Source organism: Phyllostomus hastatus, unplaced genomic scaffold, assembly GCF_019186645.2.
Source record: "Phyllostomus hastatus isolate PE091 unplaced genomic scaffold, TTU_PhHast_1.1 phas_scaffold_28, whole genome shotgun sequence".
NCBI classification, from domain to species: Eukaryota; Metazoa; Chordata; class Mammalia; order Chiroptera; family Phyllostomidae; genus Phyllostomus; species Phyllostomus hastatus.
In genome coordinates, this window is record NW_025334022.1 from 11,399,327 (window position 1) to 11,416,196 (window position 16,870).

The 16,870-nt window shown below is 42.1% G+C and overlaps 1 protein-coding gene across 1 annotated transcript; it reads left to right on the forward strand.

The window, feature by feature from the left end:
* Positions 1–386: 386 nt before the first annotated feature.
* Positions 387–16,129, forward strand: NXF3 (nuclear RNA export factor 3). Its single transcript, XM_045817470.1, is given in 18 exon segments — positions 387–408; positions 9,171–9,342; positions 9,565–9,709; positions 10,322–10,405; positions 10,498–10,602; positions 10,727–10,827; positions 10,976–11,137; positions 12,809–12,845; positions 13,195–13,263; positions 13,350–13,405; positions 13,522–13,629; positions 13,747–13,805; positions 13,910–14,025; positions 14,121–14,163; positions 14,753–14,825; positions 15,342–15,524; positions 15,911–15,971; positions 16,082–16,129. Coding segments are annotated over 18 exon segments (1,644 nt in total).
* The last annotated feature ends 741 nt before the right edge of the window (positions 16,130–16,870 follow it).

A 16,870-nucleotide genomic window follows, 5' to 3' on the forward strand; every position in this document is an offset into this window, starting at 1 on the left:
AGTGGAACCACAAAGAATCACCAGGGTGAGGCAAACAGTGTGAGTCAGGCTGGTGGAGTCTCAGATGTGGTGCCTGCCTTTTGGTTCTGTTGTGGGGAGGGCTCAGAAAAGAAACAATGGCCTCTGCCAGAACATCTGTTCTGGGAGAAAGGTTTCCCTAACTCTTGCCCTGATGCTAGACACTTCAGTTCCTCCCCATGTGCCTCTGGGTGCCTTTCTAATCCCCATGGTGGAACTCAGAGGGAGTGAGTCAGAATAAGTCTGTGCAGGGGCCACTTAAGAGGAACTGCCTAGGGTGCAGAAGTTTGTGTCTTTTACAGCCTTTTATAGCCAGAATTCATGGGGACTTACCTTCCTGACACTGGAACCCTAGGCTGGGGCCTGGTATGGGGCTGGGCTCCCTGGCTCGTAAGATATAACTCCTGATTTTTATCTGCCACATGTGGGTGTAGACTAGCCTATTTCACATCTCTGCCTCTCCTATCATTCTCAATATTTTATCTTCTTTAATTCTATAGTTGTAGGACTTCCATTCAGCTTTATTTTTGGTGGTTCTGAATACAGTTGCTCTGTAATTTAGTTGTAACTTTGATGTGGTTGTACAAGGAGGTGAACTGTGTTTACCTATGTGGCCATCTTAACTGGAACTCTAGTTTTATTTTTTCTAATATTTTATTTATTTATTTATTTATTTATTTATTTATTTATTTATTTATTTATTTATTTATTTATGTTAGAAAGGAAGGGAAGAAGAAAGAGAGGGAGAGAAACATCAATGTGACTGAGATACATTGATCAGTTGCCTCTTGCACATGTCCCAACTGGGGAGCGAACCAACAACCCAGGCATGTGTCCTGACTGTGAATCAAACTTATGACCTTTCTCTTTGTATGACAACACTCAACCAACTGAGCCACACTAGTCAGGGCCTGACTGTGTTATTTTAATGACAGGTGTAAGGGTATGTAAAACTAGACTTAAGAAAATAAATACTAAAACAGAGCATCATGCACAATATGCAGAAAAGAATTTAGAATTAAGCATGGTAGAAAAGGTAATGTGGGAGGACATATTAAGATTGAATTTCCCTATTACATGATGAAGTAGGCAACTTTTTCTGTATTAGTCTTTTTTTCCATTTCATGAAAAGACATCACTCTCATTTAAAAATAATGGCAGCATATGAATTAGCTTTGGTATATGAAACAAATGAACTTGCATTACTATATTGTTCTTTTGATTGTTTCATGAAACTGAGTAAAATTATATTCTCCGATCTGGAAGATGCAGCTAAAATGACCTGTTGGTGAACAGAAAGGGAAATTTTAATAACAAATGTGAAGGCCCATCACACAGTAGATCCAACTCTGTCAGATCTTATCAACAATTATGCTTTCTACAGTATATAAAGTAATGCCTCATATCATGGCCAATAAAACTAAAAAATAAATCTCCCTAGCTCTTAGGTAATTTTGTTGTAAAAATAGAGATTTAAGTTGCCTTTCATATTTTTATAATGGTTTTAATGCAACCACAGAAAACATAAAATAAAGGATGTTGTATCTTGTCCAATTTCAAACATTTTGACCATTTATGTACATAATTAGAAGACAGTGTAAACTTAAAATATGACAAACTGCATTCAGCCCATACCAGAGAAAATGAAAATATCTTACTTGTTAAATATGATGTAATAATTTTAAATAACATCACAAGAAGATACATGATTTATTTATCTGGGACTTTGGTACTTTTATAAAAAGAAGTTTTAGTTACTTTTCAGATTCCTCAAAATGAGAGGAAGCTCTTAATGAGATTTTGGACTGTATGGAAATTGAAGGAGATAGCTTCCTTAGGCATGTGCCTTATTAGATGGCTATCATTGTTAACAGCCATAGAAAATGAATTAAGATGTTGGGCAGACATAAAGTCACACTTCCAAAGTGTTAGAGGTATGTCCTTCAGAAATTTGGGAGTGCATTGAAAATAACGGAGGAGAAAAAATTAAATTAACTAAAAAATTCATATGCTATTTCTCTAAAACTGTTTTGATGATCTTCAAAGGCACCTTAAGGAGCCTAGAAAATGATAAGCTGACTTCACTGAAATTATTCAATATTATGTGTAACTTGAAACAATTCACACAGAAAAAAAAGACTTACTTTGTTAAAATAAGACTGCTTCAGAAAACACACACATTGAGAGTGGGCAAGATGGCAGAGGAGTGAGTGGAAGCCATATTACCCTCCTCCCAGGACAAATCTGGAATTATAATTAAATTGTGGAGAAATTACTCAGAACAAACAACTGAACAATAGCGAAAGATAAGCCTTATAACCTTAGACAGACAGAAGAATCATCTTCAGCACAATTTGCCTGGTAAGGAGTGTGGTACAGACTTGAGAGAACTGACTGGGTGCCCACAGGTGGCAGCACCAGAAGGATAATTAAGTGGTAGGTTGGATCCCCCTAAGAAGAATGGGGTCTAAACCCTAAGCTAGGATCCCCAGCCTACAGCACCAGAGCCCAAAAAGTACACAGAAAACAACTGGCTGTGGAAAGCAGCAGAGTTGCTCTCTGCCAGTGACAGGTGGCTGGAGACACAAAGAGCCATTTAAAGGGCCAACACACAAACTTTCATTTGCTGTCACTTACCTGGAGTTCCAGCAAGGGTGGGAGCAGAATGGGTTAGAAATGCCTGAGGAGAGACTAGGGATAGAAGCTTTGGGGAGAGAGCAGAGAATAGCTGTAGGGATCCCAGTGCTGAGTCATCCCCCCAAAAGTGACAGCCCTTGTGCTCATGCAGACTACTCCCCTCTGAGCAGCAGTAGCCTGAGGGAAAACAGTAGCCCCTAACCCCAGGAGGAATTCTTCCCTGGCCTATGGGGCTTAAATATGACTGCTGAGTGCAAAGTGACTAGATAAACAACTAAAGGAGAAAACTGTAGACAGCAAATATCTGGCAGTCTCAGAGCAGGCTGCCTAAGATCAGATGGGCTCAACATCTGCCATAACCAGAGTTGGAACCAGAGAGGAAAAAAAATGGTAAATAAAAGAGGCTACTGAGTCAAAAATCTACTGTGGTTTTCTCCATGATTAGTGATATTATCATTCCTGCATAGCTTTTTAACATTCATTTCTTGTCCACCAAGTTTGTACATATTACCTCACTAGAACTTATGCTATAGTTTATTTCTCTCCTTTCTTATAATAGTCTTAATCTCTTTACATCCTTATTAATACTGCTTCATTTGCTGTTGATACACAGATAGTGGGAGTGGGGGATATTTTTGCAGATGAGGGCTTGTACCCTGGGCTTTGTGGTTTTCTTATGACAGCACATGCACAACAGCATACAAGATGTGGTGGGCAGAGTGACCCTCAGTCAACCAGATGGAGGGAAGGACCCACCAAAGAAAGACCTGTCAACAATCAAAACCCAAACACATCCAGGGAGTCAACATAAACTGCATCCCAAGAGCAGCCAGTTTGGGAGATCAAGGAGACTGTACCACTGAATCTCACAAGTCTCCTACCATAGAAGCTCACACCAAAAACTCAGGGAGTCAGAGCAGATCAATTTAAGAAGCAGAGGCTACCAAGAAGAGTCTCAAAAACAACATGAAGAGAAATAATTAAACCACAAACAAAAGGAAAGGAGGAAGCCTTAAAAAGAATGGTAAATAAAATAGAGGCAAGTCAACTATCAGAATAGAGTTCAGAGCAATGGTATAAGGAAGCTCAATGAGCTCACTGTGAATTACCAAGAATTGCAGGGAAATTACAAGGAATTACTACAAACTATATCATCATGAAAAAGGAAATAGAAACCATCAGCAAGAGCCAAGAGGAAATGAAGAATGCAATTTCTGATTGAAGAACATGGTAGAAAAAATCAAAAGAAGGGTAGATGAAGCAGAGGATCAAATCATCGAGTTGGAGGACAAGGTAGAAAAAACACCCCAGAAGAGCAAGAAAAGGACAAAAAACTCAGAAACAAAGAAGAGGCGTTAAGAAACTGAAAGAAACATGAAACATAACAATATCCATTATAATAGGAATGCCAGAAGGAGAAGAAGAGCAAGGGATGGCAAACCTGCTTGAAAAAGTAATGATGGAAAACGTCCCTAATTTGATGAGAGAAAAAGTCACACAAATCCAGGAAACACAGAGGGTCCCAATCAAGAAGAAGCAAAAGAGGCCCACTCCAGGACATCATGATTAAAATCACAAAATTCCTAGACAAAGAAAGAATCTTAAAGGCCGCAAGGGAGAAACAGGAAGTAACATACAATGGAGCCCCAATAGGGCTAGCAGCTGACTTCTCAATGGAAATGCTACAGGCCAAAATGGAATGGCAAGAAATATTCCAAGTAATGAAAACCAAAGACCTGCAACCAAGACTACTCAATCCAAAAAGGCTCTCAATTAAAATGGAAGGTGAAATAAGGAGTTTCCCAGAAAAAAAGAAGGCTCAAAGAATACACCTCCTCCAAACCAGCACTGCAAGAGATGCTAAAGGGACTGCTTTAAGAAAAGGAAAGAAAAGAGTGAGTGTGAGAGAGAGAGAAGCACAGGTATGAAGGAAGTTAAATAGCAATGAATAAGTACCTATCAATAATAACCTTAAATGTAAAACAATTAATTGCTTCAATCAAAAGATATAGAATAGCTGAATGGATAAGAAATCATGATCCACTCATATTCTGCCTAAGAGACCCACCACAGAACAAAAGGCCTGCACAGACAGAAAGCAAAGGGCTGGAAAAAAATATTCCAAGAAAATGGACAGGAAAAAAAAAAACAGGGAGGCAATACTCATATCAGACAAAATAGACTTCATAACAAGCGCCATAAAAAGAGACCCAGAAGGTCACTTCATAATACTCAAAGGAAGAACACACAAAGAAGACATAAACATTATGAACATATATGCACCAAACATAGGAACACCCAAATATATAAGGAAGATCTTGGAGGACTTCAAGAAAGATATTGACAGCAACACAATTATAGTAGGGGATTTTAACCCCCCAGTGTCAAAAATGCATAGATATTTCAAACAAAATATCAACAAAGATATTGTGGCATTGAACAATGCCCTAGATCAAATGTACTTAGCTGATATATATAGAATCTTTCATTCCAAGGAGGCAAAATACATTGTTTTCAAATGCACATGAAAAATTTTCATTTTTAATATTTAGTATTTTGTGATTAGGTAAATTACTAGAGAAAAACACTAAAAATATTTAATAACTAATTGACAAAGAGGTTCACATATATTTACTGTGCTGTAGAATGTTCATGAAACTGTTTTACAAAAAAATAAACAATTTCAACTTTTGACTCAACAATTTATCTCTGTGTGTGTGTTTCTCTCATACAGTTCCCTTACCCCAAATGATTACACTCTCATGTGCAGATTTTTTGTCACCTCAGTGGCTAGACTTCCTCTCTCAAGGTATAGAGATACAGGAAGGCATTGTGAACAAGGAGTGGAAAATTAGAGAAAATAGTGGATAATTCTAAAAAGTTCTTGCTAATGCATGGGAGCACAAGCTTCTACCTTCTTTCCTCCCCTTAGAGTTAACTTCCAGAGCTACAATTCTATCTCTGACCACTAGAAGGAATTTATCTACATTGAGTACTCTTTTCTTTTTTTTAGAGGTAAGTACATGATTTGTTTTTTCTACTCTCATTACAATGACTCACAAAACTCTGCCATTTCCTTTATATTTTCCAGGTCTTGTTTTCTTTTTTGTATTATCTTCCTGGGATGGCCTGGAGTGAATTCCAGCCATGAACTATTTTGAGAAAGAACACTTTGTTATGATGCCCTAATTTAAGAAAATCCCACATATTGCAGCAAGAATTTAGTAAAACTATGCTTGGAGTGGTCATCCTTATTGCATGGAGCTCAATTCCAGTCTGTCTCTCCAGTTAACATCTGAATGCCTGTAGATAAGCTCAAGTACCACATTAAGCCTCAACAACCTTGGAAAGCTGGTGATTCTGATATCAGAGTCACCTTGTGAAGAACACATGAAAGAACAGATACAATGTAGCAAGTACAGTCCCTGGACCAACAGCTGGCACTCAAAGTTCTCTGGGTTTGCAGAATGAGGGAACACAGTGTAGTGCAGCCAACACAGAGACTGGCATTCAGAGTTCCCTGTGTTTAGATACAAGTATCTAGGCTTCAGGCCTCCTGACTCTAGTTGGTCTTCTCTGCAGGGGTGGTTCAGTTGGAAACAATTCCCTGGGTGTTAGCTGGTAGCAAGCTAAGGGGGTATTAGGAACAGGAAGTAAAGTATCCTCTGTTCCCCAGAGCTTTCTTTCTCTATGCCTTTAAGAAAGGGACTTCCCGTAAAGATTCCATCTTGTTCCTCTGGCCCTGAGGAAATTGTTTGGGACCAGCTCTTATCTTCCTTGGCAGCCCACCTTGATCTTCAAACATCCAGCTCCAGACTCCACAGATTCTCCTCACAAATACCTTGTGAAGACACTGGTGACAGATCACTGCCTTCAGACCACACAACGGATGAGTTAGTTGGCATGAGACCTTCGCCTCAGATCCTCACTGGGCTAGAGTGGTTCTGGGTTCCCTCCCCACCCCAATCAATGGGACACCTAGACTACCTCCATTTTAGAAGAGGGTTGATGATGGCCAGCCAACCTATTTTCTATGCTCTTGAGGAAATGGGCCAAGTGGGCCCTGACATATCCATTCTGTTTCCACACAGAAAACCTCCCCTCCTATGGATGTAGCTGAATTTTTTATTTCCCTTCTTGAGGGGAAATACCTGAGTCATGTGTTCCTCTTAGGACCAGAGTTTGGATAATGGGGAGGGTCACCTAGGTTGGGGGGATTTAGTGTAAATTAACATTTTTTATTCATACTGGAGGTGGGGAAAGACAGAAAACCCACCATTACCCTTGAATCTCACATCAGCTATTCAGAGTAGATTCTGTTACCCCACAGCAATTTATTGAAGCTTGCTTTATGGCCCAGCATATGACTTATTCTGGAATGTTTCCTGTGTGGTTGTTGTGTGCATTGTTTTATGTTACTTTGTTAATTTACTTAAATCACATTTTTAAATCTTCATGTACCTGAAATTTTGTCTTCCATGTTGTATGTAAATCAATGAGCTGTGTTAAAATCTCCCACTGTGACCATGGATTTGTCATTTCTCCATTTACTTCTACTAGTTTTTGTTTTACATGTTTTTCTGTACAGTAAGACATACATACAAATTTAGAATTTTGTATTAACATCTTCTTATTGCATTGAGCCTGGTATAATAAAGAAATTTCATTCTTTCCCTTAGTAATTTTTTAAAAACTACCTTTTCTTTTACTAACACAATACCAGCTCTCAAGAGGTTATTGTGTAAATAATATACATTTTGCCAAATTGTTGACTCAAATTTTCTAGATTATTAAATTATGCATGTATCTCTTTAAAGGACCATATGACAGAACTTTTTAAAAAAACTCATTCTGATAATATTTGTTTTCCTGTTTGGAATATTTAGTCTGAAACTCTTAATGTAAATATAGATGCAAATTGGTTTATATATACCATATTACTGTACATTTCTTTTTGCCTGTCCTAAGTCACTTTCTTCTCCTTTTGTTTGAAATGACTAATACATTTAACTATTAAATTGTTCCCTCATTTGGCTAGATACTTGGACATTCTTTTCCCATTTTTGTAGTATTTACTCTTAAAATTACAATATATGTTCATACACTGCTTTTCCACAGTCAAATGTAAAATAGTCTCTTAAAGATCCTCACAAAATGAAGGGACCTTTGAACAGTTTGATTCCATTCAATGCCTACCAATTTATTGCCATACACTTTAATCCTATATATATTTAACCCCCCAGAATAAATTACTGCCATCATGCTATACAATAAGCATTCATTTAGATTTGCCTAAACAGTCACACATGTCTTTAGACTTCCTTTCCTGCATCTATGTGCTTCCATCTGAGATTATATTTCTTCTTCTTGAAGAAGAATCCTTAATATTTCTTTTAGTTTGAGTCTTCTGGTCACAAATATCCCCAGTTATTGTTATGTTAACATCATTATGAAATGTATGCCTTTTCTTTCTTTTTTTAAAGATTTTATTTATTATTCCCAGCCAGGGTACATGCCTGGGTTGCAGTCCATGACCCCCAGCAACCGCACATTGATGTTTCTCTCTCTCTTCCTCCCTCCCTTCCATCTCTGAAGATAAATAAAATCTTTTTTTTAAGATTTTATTTATTTATTTTTAGAGAATCTTTAAAAAAAGATTTTATTTATTTATCTTCAGAGATGGAAGGGAGGGAGGAAGAGGGAGAGAGAGAGAGAAACATCAATGTGCGGTTGCTGGGGGTCATGGCCTGCAACCCAGGCATGTACCCTAACTGGGAATCAAACCTGCGACACTTTGGTTCGCAGCCTGCGCTCAATCCACTGAGCTACACCAGCCAGGTGCATGCCTTTTCTTTAAGAATTTTTTCCTTAAAGCATAATTTTCTTCTATTAATATTGTTAAACTGACTTGATATCTTGTTGCTTTTGGAACTTCCACAACCAAAATCTCTTCAAATACTACTTCTGCACTGTTCCCTCTCCTTCTTACTGGGGCTCAAATTAAATATGGGTTAGATATATTCACTACATCTCTAATTTTCTTCCCTTCTTTTTTGGTATTCTCCATATTATGTCTCTCCAGACATTATTCTTGATATTTTCACAAGACTTCTCTTTCATGTCTCTAATTGCTCTTTTAGGCAAGAACTCATCTTTGACCCTTGAACCATAACACCAAACTTTCAGGGTAGATTTTATTTTTTCCTTAGAGCAGAGGAGGGAAGTGAGAGTTAGAGATAATAAACAACTTGTCCCAGGTCACCTAGCTTGTAAGGGGCAGAACTGGGGCTAACATTACAAATTAAACTCAACACCTAAACCCTTTATTTTGTGCTTTTCTTCTTGGCTATGAATATTCCTGATCTCTCATCTCCCAGGACGTGGAACCACAGTGAAGTCTTGTGATGTGTTTCATTTTAGATTATAAAAATCAGTAATATTTCCTCATTAGCCATGATATCTCCCCAGGACTTTTTCTGACATTGGGACCATTGGTGTGTTGTTCTTAATTTCAGGGCATAATACCCAATGCAACACCATACATAGAAGATCAGGCTGGGGTATGTACCGAAGGAGATATATCAATTTGTCTGAACACATCAGTTCTGGCATTCATCCTTCATCCCACAAACAACAAGATGGACATTCCACAACAAGTGATGCTCATGTGGACACCCAAGTAAGATAGTAAGTGACCAGTCAGCATGACTGAAATGTACCCACCAGTGGAATAGATAACCTTGTAGTTAAACATGTCATTCTTCTCTCCAACCTAGAAAAATGAGGAATGAAAGAATCAGATTAGTGGTTGAGAAAACTTTATTTTAGCCTTGGTATCAGTGAAATAAATGTGTATAGAAGACTTTCTGAGCATATATGGACTACTTCTTTCTTTCCACTGATCCACAGCATGCCCTATGCACATTATCATTGGAGAGGCTATTTTCAGAAATGGAACCAAAACCACATTAAGATGGAGAGAGAGCAAAATCCTCCAGAGACAAAAATGGAGAGGAGGCAGGATAAGACCTCAGGAACCTGGTTCAAGATCATTGTGAGTGTCCTGGAAAAGTGGACCTAATATGTAGAAGGTGAACAGAGGGAGTTGTGCTGGATTTGTGTAGAGATACAAGGCACCTTTCTGGGGCAAAAGAGTTGCTAATGTGTTTTGTTATTACTAGGAGTTAACAACCCAGGTCATCTAAGGGCATACTAAAAGAAGCAATATAAAGGGAACAGACAGACTGCAAGGAGAATGGGACAGGTAGTCTAAAAGCAAAAGGGGAAACTACTGCCAAGGAGATGGAGCAACTTCACACTGGAAGCCACAGTTTGGCCCAACCTGAATGTTGGAGGACGTTGAATCTCTGGGGTCCTTTTGAGAGGTTCAGTCCAGGTCTGACTTAGGTAGGGTCTCTTGAAACTTTATAAAAGGTAATACATGTTAAACATCTTAAGTTGATTATTTGAGAAAAACTATTTAAATGTAAAGAATGGTATTTAGAAAACCCGTGCCTGGTACAAAAGTTAGTAATAATAGATATTGTCTTAACTTAAACAATTATTTTAAAGGCTGAAAAGAACATCTGAAAGGAAAGCACAGTTGGGTTTTATCTTACTATTAGATTCCATTATATCACTCTTCTATCTTTTCTTTGGCTCCTAGATTCCATTTGGCATAAAATATGATGAGAAGTGGCTGCTGAATTTGATTCAGGAGCAATGCAGCATCCCCTTCACTCCAGTCGAAGTAAGAGAGGACAGTTAGGTGGATAAGAAGAAACAGGGCAGATGAGCAGTGGCTCTGGTCTCATATTCTGCTTCTCTTGTCACTCTCCATAGTTTCACTATGAGAAAATGCAGGCCCAGTTCTTTGTTGAGAATGCTAGTGTTGTCTTTGCACTGCAGAATGTCAACAGCAAGATTCTGGATGAGGATAATGAGATGGTGTGTGTCAAGGGCATGACCAGGGTTAGCTAGGGGCAAGAGGGCAGGACAGGGGTAAGGTCTTGCTTGAAACCAAGGCTCAGATTTCCTGGTGCTTACTCAGCCCCTCTTGTATTTCCTGCAGATATCTATCTTTGTCAACCCCTCTGATGCCCCCCAGTCTGTGCAGAAGGAGCTGAAATCAGAAAAGGAGAAGTTGGTTAAGGTAATGCAGACTCAAGACCAGTTGTGTGTCTACATCCAGACCCACCTCTTCTTCCCCCACCTATTGCACTCCTTCACCACTTCAGATCCAGAGCCACTGAACCCCATGGGGTAATGACAAGGGGAAGTAAATTGGATTTGTTAGAAAATGAAGAGACTGGGGATACAGGTCATCTTGGCTCTCTTTCTCAGGTCCATATGGTTCTTTCCCATAATCACAGGTGAAGTTGGTAGGGGAATTGGACCAGGGCAAAGGGCTGGAGCCAGAAGAGATGAGTGCAAATGGAAAACCCCTATGCACCACCTTCCCAGGTAATTCAACCAACATAAGGTTAGCGGTACTTTCTTTCACCATGTGTGAGCCTGAGCTATGCTTCATAGTGCTTGTTTTCTGGAGACAGCAAATAGTTCTTTTGGGAAGACCACAGGCCTTTCCTCTTTTCTCTGTGTCCCTCACCTGTGCTTAGAGATATCTTTTTCTTCCTGTGATCTTCTCTCCTGTTTGCTTGGCCTGAGGTCTATTTCCCACTTCTCTGCATCCAGCCTTCTCATCCATGCCCTCCCAACAATGTGCTCTAGGAAACAAGGCATCCCCTTTTCAACAGTACCAGGTGTGACCAGCCTTGAGTCATATACTGGTGCTCTGGACAGAGAAGGGTCCTCCAGCCCAGAGCTTTCAGCCCAGAGCCAGCTGAGACAGGCCATCCTACTCCAAGCTGAGATAAGGTATATATCTCATGCCCTGAGATGAAACTGCTTATCCTTGCTCCAAAAGGGTCTCCCCTCCAATCCCAGGCTAAATGGGGATATTCCCACCTAATGCTGAGGGCCAAGATCTTAGGTGACTGCCATATGACCTCTATTCCTCTGGACCCATGCTCATGACTTGGGCTCTCCTTGGTAGAAACTAGGGTTCCCTGAGATGGTGCCAGAAGTGAGCAGTCCCCAGTGAGCGTAGGACTTCTGGAGGAGGCAACAGTGGAAGGCAGAGGGCAGAGGTGGTTGAGGAGACAGAAGGAGAGTCCTCTTAGGGGCACTGCCCCTCCCTCCACCCATCACATCACCTGCCTGGTCCTTCAGAGGAACCCTGGGTACCTACACACAGTTAGGATTCCTCAGACAAGGAACCAACCAGCACAGGTGCATGGGGGCCATGAGGATAGAAGCTGGTGATCATAAGAGGGGATCACAGACCCCCAACTCTATGCTGAGCTTGAGTGTGACCCTTTACTCCTCAGGACAATCTTCTTCCCCATGACACCCACCAACTGCTGCAGTTCTCACGCCCAGCTCATGCAGAACTCCCATATATGACTTGCATCCAATGTGTTCCCTGCCCATTAGGTGCATTATTTCTATTCCTACCTCAGGGCCCAGGGCCAGCCAAGGGCAGATGAAGAAAAGGGCTGCTACAGGAAGGCCATGTCCCTTTTCTTCTCTCTTCTTCTCTTACCCCCACCTCCAGGGCAGAACATCTTTCTCTTCCTTTTGCTTTGCTTTCTCTTTCTCCCTTTGTCTCTATACCCCTATGTCTCCCCAGTCTCCCCTCCTATCTCACTCTCTTTCTGTCTTCTTCCTTCTCCCTTTCCTTTCCTGCCTCCTAATCCCTCCCACAGTGAGGTAGAAGAACCCTGGGCTCCCACCCCATTCCCTCTTGTCTCTGGAGCTTTCAGTGGGGACCAGGAGGAAGAAAAAAAAAGCAGGGAGAGAGAAGAAACCCTGGAATCTGGGATCAGCAAGAAGCCTTTTCTGGCACTGGAATGGAGACAGGGCACCTGGGTGGGAGCTACTCAGCAGGATGGAGAGGGAGGGGGGAGGGAAGATGAGCACTCTTTACATGGGTCAATGCATGGGGAAGATTCCCAGGTCCCTGGAAAGTTGGAATACTGGAATATAGATGGAACACATTGGGCTGTATGTCTGGTGTAGGTGAGCTTGCTCCAATGAGGCAGGGCTGCTCTCCAGATTCACTTATGTTTCTGTGTTGTCTTGATTTTGGCAGCTCCATCTTGGAACTCTTCCCCAAGGTATTATGCCTGGTAAGTGTATCCCTCAATCACTGACTCCTATGAATGGCACTGCCACCTCCAACAACCTGCCCTGAACTTCTTTAGGTCCGACCCAAGTTACATTTTTGGATCTGATTTTTAATCACATTGGTGACCAATGTGAGAACTTGTGTCAAAGGCTCTGGACTTTCTTCACACAAGTTCTCCACAGGCTCCAGGGCTCCCATAATAAAGATACAAATGTAGTGCTGTCCATGGAATTTCCAGGGCTCTTTTGCACCTGACCTCAGACTTTTACCCTCTCATAGGCCCATTCTTTTCCTGATCATTCAGCACCACCTGCTGGTCTGCAAGGCTGACTTCCTTTTCCCTTTTCCAGGATAGCCAGGAGCCACCTCCACCAACTAATTTGGGGATTGAAGCACACAAGAAGTTACCAACCTGCAGGGTGAGGAGGGAGGATGTAGCAGGGTTTTAAGGTGGTGAATGAGGATGTGCTGTCAGCTGTGGTCTTGAGGACTGTTTTGATTTCAGGGAAGCTTCTTTGGATCTGAGGCACCGAAGAATCTAGTGCTGCAATTTCTGCAGCAGTAAGTAGCTCTGGGAATACTAACAATAGGGAGGGCTGGGACTGCTTACTGGGACTCTCACCTCTCATTTGGGTCCCAGTTAACACAGGCAGCCTCTCGCCTTTGCTCCCTCACAGGTATTACATGATCTATGACTCTGGAGACTGACACTATCTTCTTGATGCCTGCAATGATGGGGCCTGCTCCTCTTTGACCATTCCCTTCAACCCAAAAGATCCAAACTTGTGAGTATCACAGCTAAGACTCTGCTCCTGGGCTGTGTGGCTTCCCAGCAGACACAGGCCAGTTCATGGCAGCACCCACGCTGGCCAGATCAACACATCCTGCTCTTTTTCTCCTAGAAGCAGCTTGTTTGAGTACTTCAAAAATAACAGGAATATGAAGAACCTCAAGGACCCCAGTGCGTGTAGGATGGGGAAGATTGGCAGTCAAAGGGGGCATGAAGGGGCCAGTCATAAATCCCTGGGTGTGGCAACCTTGACCTTTGCAATCCTTCCCCCACAGGCCTGCGCTTTCAACTGCTGAAACATACAATACGTGACGTTGTGTGCTCCCTCTGTGTGTTGCCCAAAACTCAGCATGACTTCAGCTCCTTCATCTTGGACATATGCTTCCAGTTGGTGAGAACCTGCTTCTTCCCTTGGGCTGGCCCAGAGAGACACAGGTGGTTGGGAGGTATAGACAGTGACTGAGCACCTGCACTCTTCTCTTTCAGGAAAGTATGCTCTGCTTCTGCATCAACGGGGTGTTCAAGGAAGGTGAGTGTGCATAGAGTCCCCCCTCCAGATGCCCCACTTGTCCCTCCTGCAGCCTGGGACCTCTCTCAGAACTCTCTCAACTTCCCTGACCCCTCCCTTTTTTTCTGATTCCCTCTGTGTTCTCCTGCTTCCACTCTGCCCCGAACCCATCCTGCTCTGACCTGCACCCATGCCTGTCAGCCCCACACAGCTGGGCTCTTAGGGATACAAGTGTGGGTTTTGGTGGCTTTCATCCCTGATCCTTACTCTGAGACCTTGGGCTAGTTACACGGAACTCTTTTTTCCTCTTTTGCAAACTGGGGCTAATAATGCCCACCTCTTGGGTAGCTGCTAAAAATGAATCGAATGAACTTGTGAAGTGGTTGTCCCAGGGCATAGTAGGGTCCATGTCAGTGGGAGAAGATTGCTCCTATCCTTGCCCTCCCCATTCCTGTCACCCTGACTCCCAGTGAACCGCTGTCCCCTTGGGCATGTGTGGAGTCCGACCCTTACTGAGGAATGCAGTGGGAGCTTGTGAAGCATTGTGACTCTTGAGGTGGAATTGTTGTTGTTGTTGTTGTTCTTCTTCTTCTTCTTATTGTTGTTGAAGTGGAAGGACAGTCTCAGGGTTGTGTGTGTGCCTTCTCCCGGACCTTCATTGTTACCCCTGCCAGCAGTTCCAGGTGAGTGTTGTGCTCTGGGTGAGAACAGGCAGCCCAGCCTGGGCTCAGGGGTGTGGGAATATAGCAGTGCAGGTTTTGAGTTTTTTTTCAGTGTTGTGGGGAACCAACATACAGATCCAAGGAACAGTTCAGCATCGGGATTAAGAGTTTGGGCTTTAGAGTTAGAACACTGGATTCTCCTTTTGACCCCAACACTAACTAGATGTATACCTTAGAGAAATCATATGACTTCTCTGTATCTTTCTCTGAAAAAGGGATTAGATTGTCCTCTCCCTTAGAGTGTTTTACAGACTAAATACAGTGGGGTTAATCCTACAAATCTAGTGAGGCTGGTAGAAAAATCTCTTCAAGTGCTGTCTGTGAGAAGAGCAGAGGTACCAGGCAAGGACTCTATCGATCAGATATAGTTAGTCTATGGAAGGAACCTGGTTTCTTTGCGACAGTAGAAGCAGGATCATTGTTGAGGGTGTGGTGGTGTCCATCCATCGGTTGTCTTAGGGTCCATTTTTGCTCCAGTCTGTGCATCATGAACGATGAACTGTTTGTGAGGGATGCGACCCCTGATGATGCTCAGAGTGTGTATTCCATAGAAGTGCCTAACCCCACCTTCAATTTTGTGCCCACCCTCTCCAAGGAGCAGCAGGAAATGGTGCAGGTTTTCTCCACCCAGTCTGGGATGACCCTCCAGTGGTCTCAGAAGTGAGTGATTGGTGTGCATGGGGATAGGAGGGAACTGGGAGAAGCTGAGGAGTGAATAATATGAACTTGCAGGTAATTTGTTTTTCTTGTTTATTTCACCTATCACCCTGAACACTTCTTTTTCATTACATATAAGCTACACAATTATGTTTTGAACATAAAGGAGGTATATACTCCTTTATGAATTTCATGGGCCTTATTCTTTTATTGACACATTTGGGTTTCAGGAATTTTTCCAACATGCACTGTGCCACAGGGCTTACTGCACTGCATATATCACAATAAATGTGGAGGAATGTTAACATCACACAGGTTATAAAACAGCAGTGTGTGGTCAGTCTCCACTTTGGTTCTAATGGTTGTCTCCTGTCCTTCCTCCACCCCAGGTGGCTTCATGGCAACCACAAGGACTATAGCACAGCTGCACAAGTGCTTGCTCTGCCCAAGGTGAAGTCTGGGAATTCAGGCCAAGTGAGCAGAGACTGGGCTACCTGGGGATAAGACTGAGGGCTCCTTGCAGTGCTAATCTCCCAAATTCCCTGCTTTACTTCCTCCAGCCCAAGTACATGATGCCAGAGGAGGCCCTCCCATAGGCTGATCCATGATCCTGAGAGCACAGACTCAATAAGAATCTTTTGGGTGTCATCATCTTCATCCTCACCATCTTTGTTGTGTTTCACCACCCGTCTGAGTATATCCCTGTTGGAGTTGGGAAGTCAATACTTACCTGACACTCATCAACCCAAAGGGCTGGTTGTTCTGTGTATTTGTCTTTCCCAGGAACAAATTCTTTGCACAATAAAGAATGACTTTGCATGTTATGTCACATCCCTGCAAAATCTATTCAAGACAAAATCCATTAACTTTTCTATAAAGGAGGAAAGGAAAAGAGAGAGATGGTCAACCAGTACCTGGGGAACAGTGTGGTAAAGATTCAAATTCTGGACCTCCTACAGCTCAGGCCATGTGTGCTCCAAATAGCTGTGTGGCTTCTGAGGTGGGCGTAGTGTGTTACCCTGGTAAACCTGGGGAAGTGGTCTGTGCCCCTGGTGTATCAATCCAATATTTCTTTTAAAATATTTTATTTATGTATTTTTAGAGAGGGGAAAGGAGAGAGAAAGAGAGGGAAACATCAATGTGTGGTTGCCTCTCACACGCCCCATATTGGGGACCTGGCCTGCAACCCAGGCATGTGCCCTAGACTGGGAATCAAAGCAGTAGCCCTTTGATTTGCAGGCCAGCACTCAATCCACTGAGCCACACTAGCCAGGGCTCAATCCAATATTTTTTTTAGGTGGAGAACAGTATTACTTTCTTGGCCATACAAATCTATTCAAAATTAAAAA